Below are 15,227 nucleotides of genomic sequence, written 5' to 3'. Positions count from 1 at the left end.
GGGGGGTCTGTAGCTTCTGCAAGGTACCATGAAACAATTACTTAGTTCAGTTTCGTATCATTTTAAGCTCTGAATTCATTAATGATGATATAAGTTTAAAACTCTCGTCGACTCCCATTGAAGCATTGTGAATTGTTTAGCACCGTGATATAGTTCTGAACTTCGGCGCTAGAGGGCCAAATTATTATTTAAATGTGAAACTTTTGATGTGAATAAGTATAACTAAAATTATTGCGTTAAAGGCTAGAAAAATTCATCTTTAAGTATTACGTGGTTCGACAAGTAGTCAGAAAATTAACGAATCAATTAACTCCTCCAATATCTCCTAAAATACTCTTATTTCCACAACAGCCGTTACCTAGATCTGACACGCCAGCAACAAGATTGTCAACATTTTCCATGATTTTCTGCAGTTAATATATTCACTGTTATGCAAGTGTGCATTTATTTGACAGATTCCTTTTCATTTTTATGGTAGTTGTCTTTTTATTTTTCGTATATTTTTTATATTTCAAATTGTTCAGGCCAGCATGAGTGAGAAGGTGTGAAACCAGTCTTTTGATTTAGATCAGTTTGGTGGTCTTTGACAAATCCTACAGCAAAGAAACAGTGATTGACCAAGAAATGAGAACTTTGTTCGGAAAGCTTATGACTATGCTGTAGAGTTGCTGACAAAACAAAAATCGCATGTGAAGAAGGTAGCAATAATAATCCTAAACTAACCTCCAGTTTCATTGAAATCGTTTAGTCTAATATTCACACATTATATATTTCTAAGTTATGAACTTTATTATTATAAATCTAGAATTTATGGCTTAGTTAATTATTATTTTTTATATAAAGTTAACACAACACACCAAAATGTTAAATTGAGTTTTAACCAATGAAAGTTTTGATTATTTTTACCAAAGTATCAGTAGTCCATGGAGTGGTCAGTTATTCTCTTCTCTGGAAAAGCTCAATTAACAATATTATATTAGAATATCTAGCCATTTTTCACTGATAATGTCCACTTAGAGCAGGATTAATTACTTTGTTTTGATGGTTTGTTTAAAGTTAAACACAAAACTACACAATGGGCTATCTGGGTATTGGAATCAGGTTTCTAGCGTTGTAAGGCCACAGACATACCGCTGTACCACTGGGGGGCATTTGTTTCGATATTAATTTTAAATCAGTATTAACCAGACTTTTGTTGCTGCTGCTAAGTTTTAGTAAATTGTCTATAATTTATTGAACTAATATATACAAAACTTGGTTAAAAGGCAGCTTGAATCATCAAAATTCCAAGCTTCTTATAAATGATAAAATATGGTGCTTGCTGCTAGTTTACCTTTAACTAATAAGCTACTTATTTTTAAAGGCAGTATCCTTACAAGGAAAAGTATCAGAGCAAACGTAAACATATTCTACCTTCAGATGGTACTAATATTGCTTGAAAAATAAATTTTGAATTGAGAATACATGACAGAAATGTTTGGGACTAGGTCAGTGGTTCCAAAACGTTTCAGACTCATGTACCACTTTTTGTTTAATTTTTTAAAATTGCAAACCTAGGACTAATTTAAAAAAAGATAAAACATGTGGTAACAAAAATTCATACTTGTAACATTTACCCATTAAAGCGAAGGATGTAATTGTTTTTTCTGGCACGGTTGAAGAATTTGTGGTACCATTGTTGTCAATTAGAAGGGAAGAAAAGACTGGCGAGTCTATGCAGGTAGAGAGTGAGTATATAAGTGAGGAGAGTAGTAAGTATAGTCCCGTGGAAAGCTTGGGTAGGGCTTATTACAAATTTGATGTTTTTATTAATTTTGTCGTGTATCACAGACGTTAACTCCACGTACCACTGGTGGTACGCATACCACAGTTTGAGAATCCCAGGCCTAGGCTACTTAAAGAAAAGTCTTCATATGAAGAATTTGCTGAAGAAACTGGGCCAGTAGATGAAGACATAACTCAATCTAAAAAACTTAAGGGATAGAACAAAGGCTTGAACAGAAAGAGAGGGGTACAGTTGTTATTTGTTTAGCTTATTTTGCTGCAGAATATTTTTACGTATCTTGCTGATGTCTTTACAAAGAAAGCCAGTTGGAAAACAAACTTATTACTATTAGTTGTATATAATCAGTCAGAAAGTACAGGAATAAACAAACACACACAATTTATCTTGATTAATTCTGTGGATATTATGGATATGATTCATTGGTTACAAACAGTTCATGACACTTGGTGACAAAAGGTATACATGCTTAATTATTGCTTGGATTGCTTAAAGCCTTTATATATTAATGTTTATTTTATTCATGTTAAAAATATAATGAAATTCACTTTAGTGAGTTGAAGTATGAAAATGTTATTACCTCAACTATGTACTTAAAGATCATCCCCTCTCAAGACATGATGCACTGTACTACTATTTTCACAACTGTTGTAATACTTGACTTAGTTTATGGTTGTCCCCCTCCTCCATACATGATTCTCTGTACCAGTGGTACCCATAGTGTTTCAGCACGAGGCCCCCTAGAACAATATACATCCTGACTGAGGACCTCCACCTAATAAATCTATAGATACTACATACTTTAACAGTATTGTGTATTTGCTATCCCCCACCTGAACACTTTCCTATGGTCCTCAGTTTGGGAACCTCTGCTCTATACTACTACTACTACTACTCGCAAGTGTTGATTTAAAATTAAAACTTTTCAACTAAATAACATCTCAAACTTGCTGGTAAAACATTTGCCAATTTCTGGTCATTTTATTATCATCATAAATGTTCTCTGTACCATTGAAAATGTTTAATTGTATTATATATATTAAACTTGCCAACTAGACTGTAAATCAGAAATAATTTGAAGGGTTTAATTTCATGGCAATATAAGAGTTAAACCTTCAACAATAGACTCATACGTTCTACCATGTATAAAACACATCAAAGCATTTTGCCCACACAAAATACACAAGATATATATATACATATACAAAAAGAACTGATGTTTTAAGACAAAAGTTTCACTGGTTCATAAATACACCACACTATTAAGAAATCATGCACTTAAAACAAAATTTTAAACACATTCAATATCCATCCTTTTACTACCTTCATTTTATCATTTAGAAATTCCATTTTCAGTTTTGCTTTAATTTCTCAATCTAGTATACCATTTACTGCTTCATCAATACCGGTGGTGGTGGTCCTAAGTATATTACAAACATCCAGTAAATGGTCAGTGTCCATTATTATTAGTAGGCCAATTACCCAAGATATGCAAGATCATATCTTCTATTTCTGATTAGCATCCATCACAGATACATCAATAAATATTTCAAGTATGCAATATAGTCTTCCACATCAGCCCTTTTAATCACAATGTATACATGCATGTCAAACATGTCTGACTTGACTGTGTCCAATTAGAAAAACAATGATTTTCACACTGTCTAAAAGCAACAGCTATAGACAAATCCAGTTACTACAATACTTAACAAAAATAGTGTTAATAACAGATATTTTCATTACAATATTCAGCCACGGAAAAGCATAACAGTTCAAAATTAATAATGAATACAGTTTTATAACAGCATAAATATTAACACCAAGAAAACAGACACATCATTCAATCTCAGTAACATATTCTGGGTGAGAAAGAAATAATGTCTTACAGCAAAACCGACTAGAGCAACTTACTTCAGTCATCTGAAGTCATGCCTTTGTTTTTCTCTAGTAATACAAAGCTTAGTTCTAAGAATTTTTTCTTGAAAAGGTTTAACCATTAGGTTTAAGGGCTGTAAAACTACACCATACAATAAAGAACTCTGTTCCATGTTTCTCAATAGTTTAAATTTAACATATTGTTTTATATTGGATAAGTGAGAAAAGTTTTGCCACATTTTTTTTCTAAGAGTCTCAGTTAACTAACAATGACATCTTGCAAGCTTTAGTTTTCAAGATATTCTAGCATTTTCGTCAACGTATATTTTTCCCTATTAAATGTTGCCGAGATAGTTAAGACCCATTCCCGCCTTTGCCAACATTAATGAATATGATAGATAATAAACCTTCACCTGAGTTAAATGAATGCAATGAATTGAGTATAGTCAGTCCTGTCTTTTCATCTGTTTTCCTTCTGGCTCAAGTTCAGAGATTTTTTAAAATTATATCTTATGTGTACAAGTATATAAAACTTGATAACTATAGTTCAAGTTTTCTATATGACCAAATTGTTGCCTTTGACCTACAATTAACATCATAGAATGAAGATCATCCAGTGTTAGTGAGACTTGTTAGTTTGTATTAGTAATGTTACTTCTGTGAATTAAGTGAGCTATGAACGCGAGCATTATCATCAAAGGTGCTTTGAGACAGACTATTAGTAGGATATTAGCAGTAGTCTGAACACTGTCATGCAGTAGAATAATTGGTGTTATCTACAACAATTAGACTTCCTTGCAGAATGTGGTTAATAACTAAAGCCAGTAGGTAAAATAGTGGTTACTTATTGTAAACACATCACATACTGCATTAATATTTTAAGCAAAAAAAAATTACTTGAAAAACATTTCCTTCAAAACAATGCTCAAAATAAAAATAACTTAAAATTTACTCCACTGAACACAGATATATTAGTAAGGAGCAGCAAGAAGAGATGGGGATCATTCTGCACTAAATATTTTGTATATCACACTATTATTAATATGACCTCCTTGCCACAAATAGCAGCTTTTCAAATTAATTCCTACAATTCACATTAACTGACATACAACCACCAAAATATGATTACAATGATGTTTTCTTCAGTTAGGACGTGTGTCTTGTAGATATATTTAGTAAACTGTGTAATTAATTCATCTGTTTCCTGTATAATTCAAATAATACTCAAAAACCAAAAAGTGCTCATAAACTAACAATTTCAGAATCTAACAAGTTATAGTGTTATAATTCTGCTTGAACAAAAGTGATTTATATGATGAAGAAAAATAATTTTGGAGTTGACAAGGGAAGAAGTTTTACTTAGCAGAAGATTAACTTGAAATAACATCCACTGGAATTTCCATAACATTTAGAGCTGTTTGACATCAACTTTAAATAATCCCTATGTATTACTGACTATGACTACTATGTTACTACAAAACCAACCTTCAACAACTTCCTTCATTGGTACAAAGTTAATGATCAACAGGTGGTGCTTTCATTACTACAAAATAAACCATCAACAACTGCTTTCATCAAGAAAAAATATATCACCCAACAGTTCTTGAATTCATCAGTACAAACTAGCCATCAACAAGTAGTTTTCATCAATATAAAAACAAACCACCAACCATTGTTGCTTTTAATAGTGTAAACTAAATTATCAACGACTGCTTTCATTTGTACAAGCTAACCAAACAGTAGTACATACTAACCTATTAGCAGTAGTTTTTTTGGTAAAAACCTAAATGATCGACGACTGTGCTTCACGCCAAGTACATCTTAAAAGATCACAAGCTGTTTTTTCTACCTCAAAAAAGCAGTAATACCAGAGTAAAGCTTCTTAATATACTGAAGACACTTACAGAATAAAATATTTACTTTGATATTTCTCACTGGACAAACAAAAATGGTTTCATTCTTCAGTTATGCGAGAAAAAAAACAATTCACAATAAATTGGACCACTAAGCATCTTGAAAATCAATAATTTTATCAAGCTCAATTAGATTATTCTCACATGCACTTATCTTAATTATGACCTTCATTTTGTATTTATGGATTTTGTTTAGCACAAACACTGGTCTCTGTAACTAAGACACAAACATAAAACAAGCTAGAAGGGCATACAGTAAAACATTTCACATCTAAGTTTCCCACCTTTGGTTAACTCACATACAGGCCACATAATGCATGTACAACATGAACCACGATTGGTTAACTACATCATTCTATTATCATTCATCTGGTTCATCATCACTCTCTACATCTCCTTCATTTGGAACATCAGCTAGATGGATGTTACTAAGTAGATCTCTCATGGCATCAAGAAGTGATGTCACGCTACGTCTTAAGTCATTCGTATCAGTTCCTCGACGCTCTCCTTCAGCAGCTTCCTCTTGATTACCAGCAATGTTCCTTTCATCATGAGCACCACCTTCTGGCAACTGACAAAAAAAAAGAATGACAGGGTCATTTTGTCATTTTTCACTATCATTACCATATGAAAAAAAAAAAAAGAACTGATTTTTTACATATATTCTACATATGCATATACACTTTTATAATTATAACCCTACTGTAGGATAGTGCTAGATACACATAAAATACCAGTATGTATAAAAATATTGGCTTGTCACAATTGTCTCAGTATGCTTTGAAAATTAAATTATTTTAACAAAATTTTTTAGTTTGATGTACATTAAAACATCTATCTAGAAAGATGGAGCAAAATTGTGACCAACCATAAAAGTTTTGAACTTACCAAGTTATAGTTTGGTAAGAGGGAGCGGAAGAACATACTCAAAACCCCATGATCATCAGTAGGCTGAGATCTAGATTAGGTAACAAGAGGTATGATGTGGTTCATTAGCACAAGAAAAGACTAAGAAGTAAAATATAAGTTTTACTGGAGAACCTGAACAACTAATGGCAACAAATGATGGTGATTTCCCATTACAGAACATCTAGAAAATAGCTACATTTTAGTTGACAGTTTACTAATGATTATAAATATGCATACAAAACATTTGATTAAAAGAAGCAAACTGCAGTTTAATATAACTTAATACAATATGTTTTATGACACTTAAAACTAGTCTGAACATATAGTATTTACTTTTAACAAAAGATTGTGAATGACTTACAATTAAAAAGAAAGCTTGTTGTTAGGGCAATTTTTACATGCAATCATCCTACATTTACACCATACTTTCTATTTAAGTTATGAATGTTGATAAATGTTTTAAACTTATAATATTACTCTTAACATATTCGGCATTTACTTAAAATTGTTTCTAATGTTTGTGAATATATTATCTATTTCATTTATCATTGGTTTCATTATAAATTTTAATTTCCATTGCCACTTGGACAATTTCCAAGATTTCTATCAGAATTCTTCCAAGTGCTATTTGCTTTTTCAAACTCTGGTATTCTACATTTAATTTTATTCCACACAATAATTACATTTATGTATACATATTATAGTTGTATATAATATGTATATTATATCTACTACCAATAAAAATTAATGTGGTAATGCATCACATAAATCTAAGGTGTCTTAGTATTGTTTGACTTTATGAAATAATAAAGCAAATCATTTAATTGATTTTAAATCCAACAGAAACTGTTTAATTTCTTTTACCCTACCTTTAATAAAGTTGTTCCTTAAAAGTAGTTAATACTGATCACCTAGAAATTAATCCATCTTATTTTGATAATCATAATAATTCATCACAACCACTGCATTACCATTAATGAATTTTTTACCTTTTCTTTTCAAAGCAATGATTTCTTCTTTTGTCAAATTAGGCTTCAAGAACCTTGCCTTATTCTCTAACCTTCTTTAATTTATCATATGAACCTTCTACCATGCTTGATAAAACTCCATGTCTTAAAACTTGCAGAAAATAAATAAATTCATCCTCACAACAAAAGTATTTTTGTTTCTAAACAATTTGTTCCCAAATTTATCCTTCCATTTTAATTGAATTGGTTTTGATGATGCTGTGACATCTGCCAAAGGAGTTCTTTTTGTGAAAATACTAAAACTAAGTCTCTTTTTCCAAGAAAAGGAACTGATCTGTTTAATTCAGTTGAAGATAAGTTGAACAATTTTAGTTAAATTGTTATAATTATTGTTTCCTTTTCTGAGATTTGTTAACTTTTCTGTAACCTCTGTTTAGTTATTTATTATACAAGATTTAAGTGTGGGGTTCTTCTAATGTTATTTTCTGTTCATTACTACTCAAATAATACCAAGATGATATTTGAAACAAAACTACTCAACATTAATACCTGAAACATCATCAGACAATAACACCTATACAATACTCTAAACTCCTGTTCATCACTACTGGCATAATACCAAGATATTTTAAATACTACAACTCAACACTAATATACGAAACATTATTGGACAATAAATATCTACACATGCACTAAATAACTCTGTTAATTACTAATGAAACAACATCTAAGCCAGAAAAAAATGTGCATCCACTCCAAATACTACTGAAATAACAACTGTATGCATTTCACACAATAAATATATTTACCTGGGTGGTCTTGAGTAATTGGTGATTGCATCTTTTGGAGGCAAGGGATCAAACCCAAAGATTGGTGTCTGGGTTAGTTCCTAATAAAATAAAATAAAAATTATACTTTGAAAATGTTGAAATGTAAATGCAACTTGCTAAAACCATTATGTAGTGACCAATGAAGATTCCAGCTACAACATAAAAAAAAAAGTTAATGCAATTTTTGATTTGTAGTTTCAAAATTGAAAAGAAACTATATCATTGCCTTTAGCAAACATGTGAATTATGAAAAAAGAAAGAAACAATTAGAGCAGTAGTCCTAAACCTTATTTTTTTTTCCTGATAAAATCCTTTACAAACCAAGATAATCATGCAGACTCTTATATTCAGATAGGTTTAATTGCAGAAACTGATCCTATTGTGTATAAAAATTGCCATAAGTATGTTAATGAAGCTTTCAAATAAAAAATGATTTTCATCATTTTAAAACATAATATGAAAACTCAAGCTTTACCATTTCAGACCCCCCTTTAAAATGTACATAGACCTCTAGGGGTCCATGGGACCACAGGTTAAGAAACACAGATATAGAGTATATTTCTTAAATGTTTTGTCTAAGAAGGCAGATAGTAATATTTGTAAGCAAGCAATGGTATTAATTTATGGGAGATGTAATAAGAGCTAGTAGGAAGACATGTCGTCAACTGGTTGCTAAAGTTGATACTGCTCATTAGGTTTCTGAACTTCTCACTAAAGTTGCGACTACAGACTATAAATCTATGATAATGATATTTTAAAACACTGAACAAAATTTCTTTCACAAAAAGTTATAAATTATTAATTTGTAATAGCAGGCCCACCTGTGGTAAAGTGACAGTAGCTTCTTTGATCCCTGACAGAATGATGTGTCTTAGGACATTCCGTGGGGTTCCCTGGTAGCGAACAGATCTCCTAATGGTCCACAAATTGAATTCAAGATATAAAGCATCACTACTTTATGCAACACTGTCCTTAACATTACAGAACTTTGTATATTCACTTATAATTTCAAGTACAGTTCTGGATTGTACACGTGCCATATATCACTATATTAAGACCAACAAAATTCCACTTTAAGTTTTTTACTCCAATACTCATAGTTAGTGATTGGCCAAGATATATCTTTACATCTTATACAGAAAATGATTATGAGCACTTTACTACATTTTTCCACTACAACAAGTTTTACGTTAATTCTCTTTATAAACTAAACTATGTATATTCATTACATTCAATTAAATCCATTCTGTTTACAGTTATACCTAACAGATTTATACTTCAATGCTCAGAACTACAATTAATATGAGCATTTATTATCTACACACAACATCAGACTTATTTACATAAATTGCAGCTAATTGTATAATCACTGAACTTTAGATCCTAGACTAAGGTGCAGTAAGTTAATAGCTATATTCGATATTTTGCTTTTTTTTTAACTCATTATTTTTCACATTGGTCTTAGCAACAGCTATTTTTTTCACAACAAAATTAGTGTTTCACTTATTTACATTGGGTAAGAATTACATTATATTCTCCTAAACATTTTCCAAGAAAAAGTAACAACACAGATGTGGTATTAAAGTTGTAACTTTCCTGAAGTACAAACATCCACGTTTAATGTTCTGAACTCTTGTGCTGTATGGTCAAGTCCTATTCACAATAGGGCTACATTTAAAAAAGTGGTTGATTTTTTTATCTTTTTTTTATATTTGTATACTATTCCATTGTTTAAATCACTGAAAGATAAAAAAAAAAACTCACTTCTCTTTGCAATCCTTAACAAATGGGTCTTTACTGTCAACTCGATGTATCACTTCATTTACATTCCTTTCCAGCCACTCCATTACTTCTGGAGACTTCCACAGCCCATGACAACGGCCCACATAGAGAGAAACCAACTGTCGCAATCCTGGTGACTGACTGAAATAAGTGGTGACAATTTACTTATCTACTAAATTCAATACAAAACATCTTTGGAAATAGTTCATTAAAACCTGACAAATCTATATTTGATCTTTTTATCTATCCCAAACTGATCTGTGTAATAAACATGCCATGACATTAATCCAAACAAACTTTTGTGATTGATTGTTTTAGAGTTTTCATGCAAGGTACACAAAGGGCTATTTGTGCATTGAGCTGACAGACCTGATAGAGCAGAGGGAAAGAAGTCAACAGTCATCACTGCAAACCCTTTGGCTGCTCTTGTATAACCAAGTAGAGGGATTTTACCATCAATCATACAGGCACCACAGTCCCAAAGTGCAAAAGCACATTTTTGCAGCAATGGGACATAAGCCATGGATTCACAGTCCAAGTACACTCACCCCCAAGCCACACACAGCCTACTTATGTAAGTAATGTATACCAAATGCATGTTATCCACATTAGTTTAAACTACTTTATATAATTAAAATATATTAAAAACATTTTACACACATTAATTCCAACCTATCTCAGTCCTCAAATTTATGCAGGAATCTGTTTTTTAAGCATAATGTAAAACTATACACCACATGCCTATACCACATGCTTTATTAGCATCATGTTTGTGTTTTCCAAAGCTAGTTTTAATGTGTGTGTGTGTGTATATATATACATATTATGCAATGAATGCAGAAAATGGGAACAAAAACACAAGTTAGCACTTATAAAAGTCATCAGTTATTTTTGCAATCATGATATTGCAACAGTGCTATGATCAATATATCATTGTTGATTATTTAATTTCATTTGCTTCATGCTTTTACAATTCATCACTTTTAACTCTTTCAGCAAGGACTCGGTCCCTGGGACCGACTTCGTAACCATTTTGTGCTTGCTATAGTTTTTATGCTATAACTTTTAAATTAGTAAGCATATATATTAACAAAATTTGGCATATTATCAGTAAACATTACAATGCTTTCATACACAAAATATCAAATTTTTTATCAAGTCTTAAGGTTTGTTAAGCAATGTTTTTCTCGTGCCTTTTTTTCTTTGGATAGGCAACATGCAAAGTAATTATCATTTTAAGATTAAAAATACTTTTACACATCAGAAAATTTTCAAATTTCACATGCAAAAACTTTATAATGTTCAGATAGTTATCAAACATTTCTTAAGAAAAACTTTATATTTTGTCTGTTATTTTCACTAACAAATCTCTTTATGGGTTCGATCGATTTGATCAATCTCATAACCACCATAGAAAATTAGGAAATAAATAAGAATGATCCCTTTTTCGTTCTAGAATGAACACAAATTATAATACAAAAACATAAATGTTTAGTCTAAATAGCATAAATCTAATAACATTATACATTTATATATATTTATTATTTTTATTATATTGACTTTCAGCCGTGCCTGGCTGACAATACCAAAGTTAAAATGACATGGTACACATGCACTCATGTTACCATATCCAATAATATAAAACTGACCTTTAGTCTTTACAAAGTGACCTGTCTTAGCTGTGTTTTAGAAGACTGGTATTTTGTAAAATACAGTCACATTTCCATTCTTATAAATATATAGAATATTACTGTTTAGAAATAAGTTCTTAAAGTTATTTTTCTTAAAACATAAAACAGTAAATAAAGAAGTAAAGCACACAATTATCTCTTCTAGTTATGACCTTTGTACTCAGTTGCTGCTTGATGTAGGTCACTAAGCCTTTTAAAATGCTGCACGTGTAGGATATGAAACAAAATAATATTTTTTAGATTTTATATATACAGTTGAATGACCAAAAAATCATAAATTACTATATCAATACCAAAGAATTCCACTATAATTTATCAAGCTTAGTAACTAAGCTGTATTTCGATCTAAACAAGTATGAAATTTCGAGCAGACTAAAGACACAACCTAACTCCTTGATATCTTGTTTTCAAAGAACTAAATGGCATCTAACACTTGAAAATGGCTGAGACAGCCACTAGGGGTCATTCTGAGCTTTTGATTGGTTATTCACATGTCATATACACAAGTGAGTGTATATAAGGGAGCATTTCCAAAAATGGAAAGAGGTGAGGTTTGATTCAGTACATGAGTGATATCTCAGCAAATAGAAATGATAGGGGGTTCTTATTTTATACTCTAGCTTGTCAATATCGGTAATTTGAGTTCCTAATTCATACAAACCTATAGACTTAGTATTTTGACATCACAAACATCTAATTTGAACCAGTGCTACATTCAACATACCACGTGACACACAAAAATAGATGTTTAAGTTTTTTTAAGTATTTACTTTTAAATTAAGAAACTTAATAATGTATAATACTAAAATTTCAATTATAATCTACAGTTTGATACCATTGACATAAATTCATAAAATAGTAGTTCAATAAAATTTTGAATGCAAGTCAACAAATGTGATGACATGGCCTTTGACTAGTGACCTGTCTGGAAAGGGTTAAATGAAAAATTTTATCTATTTTGGTCATTTTCCTTTTTTAATTATAATTTATCTTTTACAACCATTATATTTCATGTTTTTAATTTACTATTTACATTATACAGCAAGAAATGTTTATAAAACATTTGGAAAAATAATTTAATATCATTATCAAACAAAATGCTCTTGAAGTTCAATAACTGAATTATTTGCCTCATCTAAGATTTTATTAACCCTCCCATCAAAAGTTTTGTTAAAACTACAAAATTTATATTGCTAAGCTAAAAGGGAATATAAAATATGGTACTTTTATACACAATGTAACCTTACTAGTGATCAGCTTTAAGCTTAAAGAAAGTTGTCAATTTATCACTTTGTAACCTTATTGTTAATTAGCTTAATGGAAGTTGAGAATTTAACACTGTAATTTTTACTGTTGTTCAATTTGTGACCTAAAAAAATTGTGGAATTTACATACTGTAACATTATTGTTGGCTATCTTGTGATTCAAAGAAATATATTGATTTTATATTAAGTAATCTTACCTCTGAAGGCTAAAGGAATGTAATTTTACAATAACCTACCTTTGGTCAGCTTGTGAACTAAAGAAAGGATGTTTAGCTACTTTTTCATCAGGCTGGACACTACACTTGTCCAATAGGATAATCAACACAGAAGGAAACATGATCAAAGCTTTTTGAAGCTGAAAGTAAAGATTAAAACTGAAATGTGTAACAAATTATTATGTGTTGTTAGTGAATATATGGAAACATAATGATTATGTGAAGTTTTGGCCATACAATAGTTCATTCAGAAATACAGATTTATTTCTTTACATCACTTTGAAAAGTCGGACATAAAATCCTTTAATTAATGTTATTTGTTACTTATATTCATAATCCCACATTTTATGGTTGATAAATCTACTTATACCCTCCAGAAAACTACAATTACAAAATTTTATTAAAATCACTTAAAATTTATGTAATAGTCTTTGCTAAATTCTAACTGAAAGTTTTGTAATTATCTGAAATTTAATGGAATTAATATTAACTTCTGATTAAAAACCCTAGACATGACAGTGACATAATTATTAAACCTGATGACAAAGATATTGCTATAGTAACATGAAATTTTAATGCATGAAGGAAGTCTATCAGCACTTTTCCTATGCAACTATCCCTATACATGTTAAGAATATTAAAAAATACAGCTCTGGTCATCAAACAATAAAATATTTATCACTGAAACAATGTTAACCAGGTTGTTTCTATGTTATCATAAACAGATAAATTCAACAAGTCTGATTACTTCAGACTCCAATGACTATGGTATACATTTTCTTCTGATTCTGTTTTACTTTTATTCGGTTTTTGTGCCTTTTTTTGTTATTTAGGTCAAATCCATAAGTAATGTATGCAAAAGTTTCATTTCACATTTCAGAACCAGTGTATTTTTTCTTGATAGTCTGATATTTATATAAAATGTATTAAGAAAAACATGAGCCTAATGGTTAAAGTGTGCATGTATACTAAATGGCTTACCTCCTCCTCTCATATGCAGTTGTATCCATTTCGATATGCATTCGTAATGTATATAGGTGGTAGATTATAAGCAATATTATAATTTTTATTTTGATATTTTCATTTGTATACTTTCTGTTTGAGTTTTAACTGATGACCCAAGTTGGTAAATATCAGACTACACTTTAATATGAGTTATTTTTTTTTACATAAGTATTATTAACTTATATATATTCTCACACCCACTATAAGTGTTCATAGTTAAAACAATATAAAATTGTATGATTTTACAGATCTAATCAAATGGAACACATTTATTACATTGGTAATAAAATAGCACATGAAGCAACTGTTGCTGTTGTACAGAGGATAAGACTTACCAATTCATCTGCCTCTTTGGTTGAACCACCTTCCTGTACAGCCTGTAAAAACATAGCTAACGATACAGAGAAAGAAAAGTTTGGGAGTTGAGAAAGATTTCGTACACTATTCCATTCATGATACATTTTAACAAGGAAAATATACTGTTCTGAACGTATGGCATAGAAGTCAATAATCAAGATCACACCAAGAGGATCACCATCTGGGTCTAAGCTGTAATAAGATACAAAAGAAATGTTAAACTTCACAAGGTCTGAAATATTTTTTTATCTATCATGTTGTGCACCTGTGTGAAGAAACAACATCTTAGTTAAAATTTGCATAATAATAGTGTTCTTACCACATTGTGTTCGTCATATCCATTTCTGATGACGTCTTGTGCAATCTAGAGATCACCCCTAAGGGACTAGATAATGACTTTAGTGTTAAAAAATATAATAGGCCTAATGCTTATGCCTTATGGCAGGTATAATGAATTATAATCATATTTTGCCAGCTTGAAAAAGGCATTTACACCATAACAATTGTTGTTGTAATAAATGGCTTATATATACACCTGGAAAAAAGTTAAGCACCCCCAAATATTTTTCAGGATTGCTTATTGAAAATAAGGTTTAATTTTCGTGATGTTGAGCAATGTTCATAATTTCAAACA

At 30.6% G+C, this 15,227-nt stretch overlaps 1 protein-coding gene across 1 annotated transcript in view; it reads right to left on the bottom strand.

Annotated features, from left to right (window-relative positions):
- Positions 1–2,730: 2,730 nt before the first annotated feature.
- LOC106473169 (transcription factor 25-like) overlaps positions 2,731–15,227 on the bottom strand; it is a 17,335-nt gene continuing 4,838 nt past the window's right edge. The window contains exons 3-9 of the mRNA XM_013933849.2: positions 14,572–14,785; positions 13,253–13,371; positions 10,043–10,201; positions 9,100–9,190; positions 8,258–8,337; positions 6,460–6,529; positions 2,731–6,142 (exon numbers count right to left, since the gene is read on the bottom strand). Of these exons, the coding sequence (XP_013789303.1) occupies positions 5,933–6,142; positions 6,460–6,529; positions 8,258–8,337; positions 9,100–9,190; positions 10,043–10,201; positions 13,253–13,371; positions 14,572–14,785 (943 nt within the window). The 3' untranslated portion in view covers positions 2,731–5,932. The remainder of the gene's footprint in view (positions 6,143–6,459; positions 6,530–8,257; positions 8,338–9,099; positions 9,191–10,042; positions 10,202–13,252; positions 13,372–14,571; positions 14,786–15,227) is intronic.

The sequence above is a fragment of the Limulus polyphemus genome, unplaced genomic scaffold (genome assembly GCF_000517525.1).
Source record: "Limulus polyphemus unplaced genomic scaffold, Limulus_polyphemus-2.1.2 Scaffold5946, whole genome shotgun sequence".
Taxonomy (NCBI): Eukaryota; Metazoa; Arthropoda; class Merostomata; order Xiphosura; family Limulidae; genus Limulus; species Limulus polyphemus.
The sequence above is the reverse complement of the archived record's forward strand: the minus strand, read 5'-3'. Positions and strand labels throughout refer to the sequence as shown.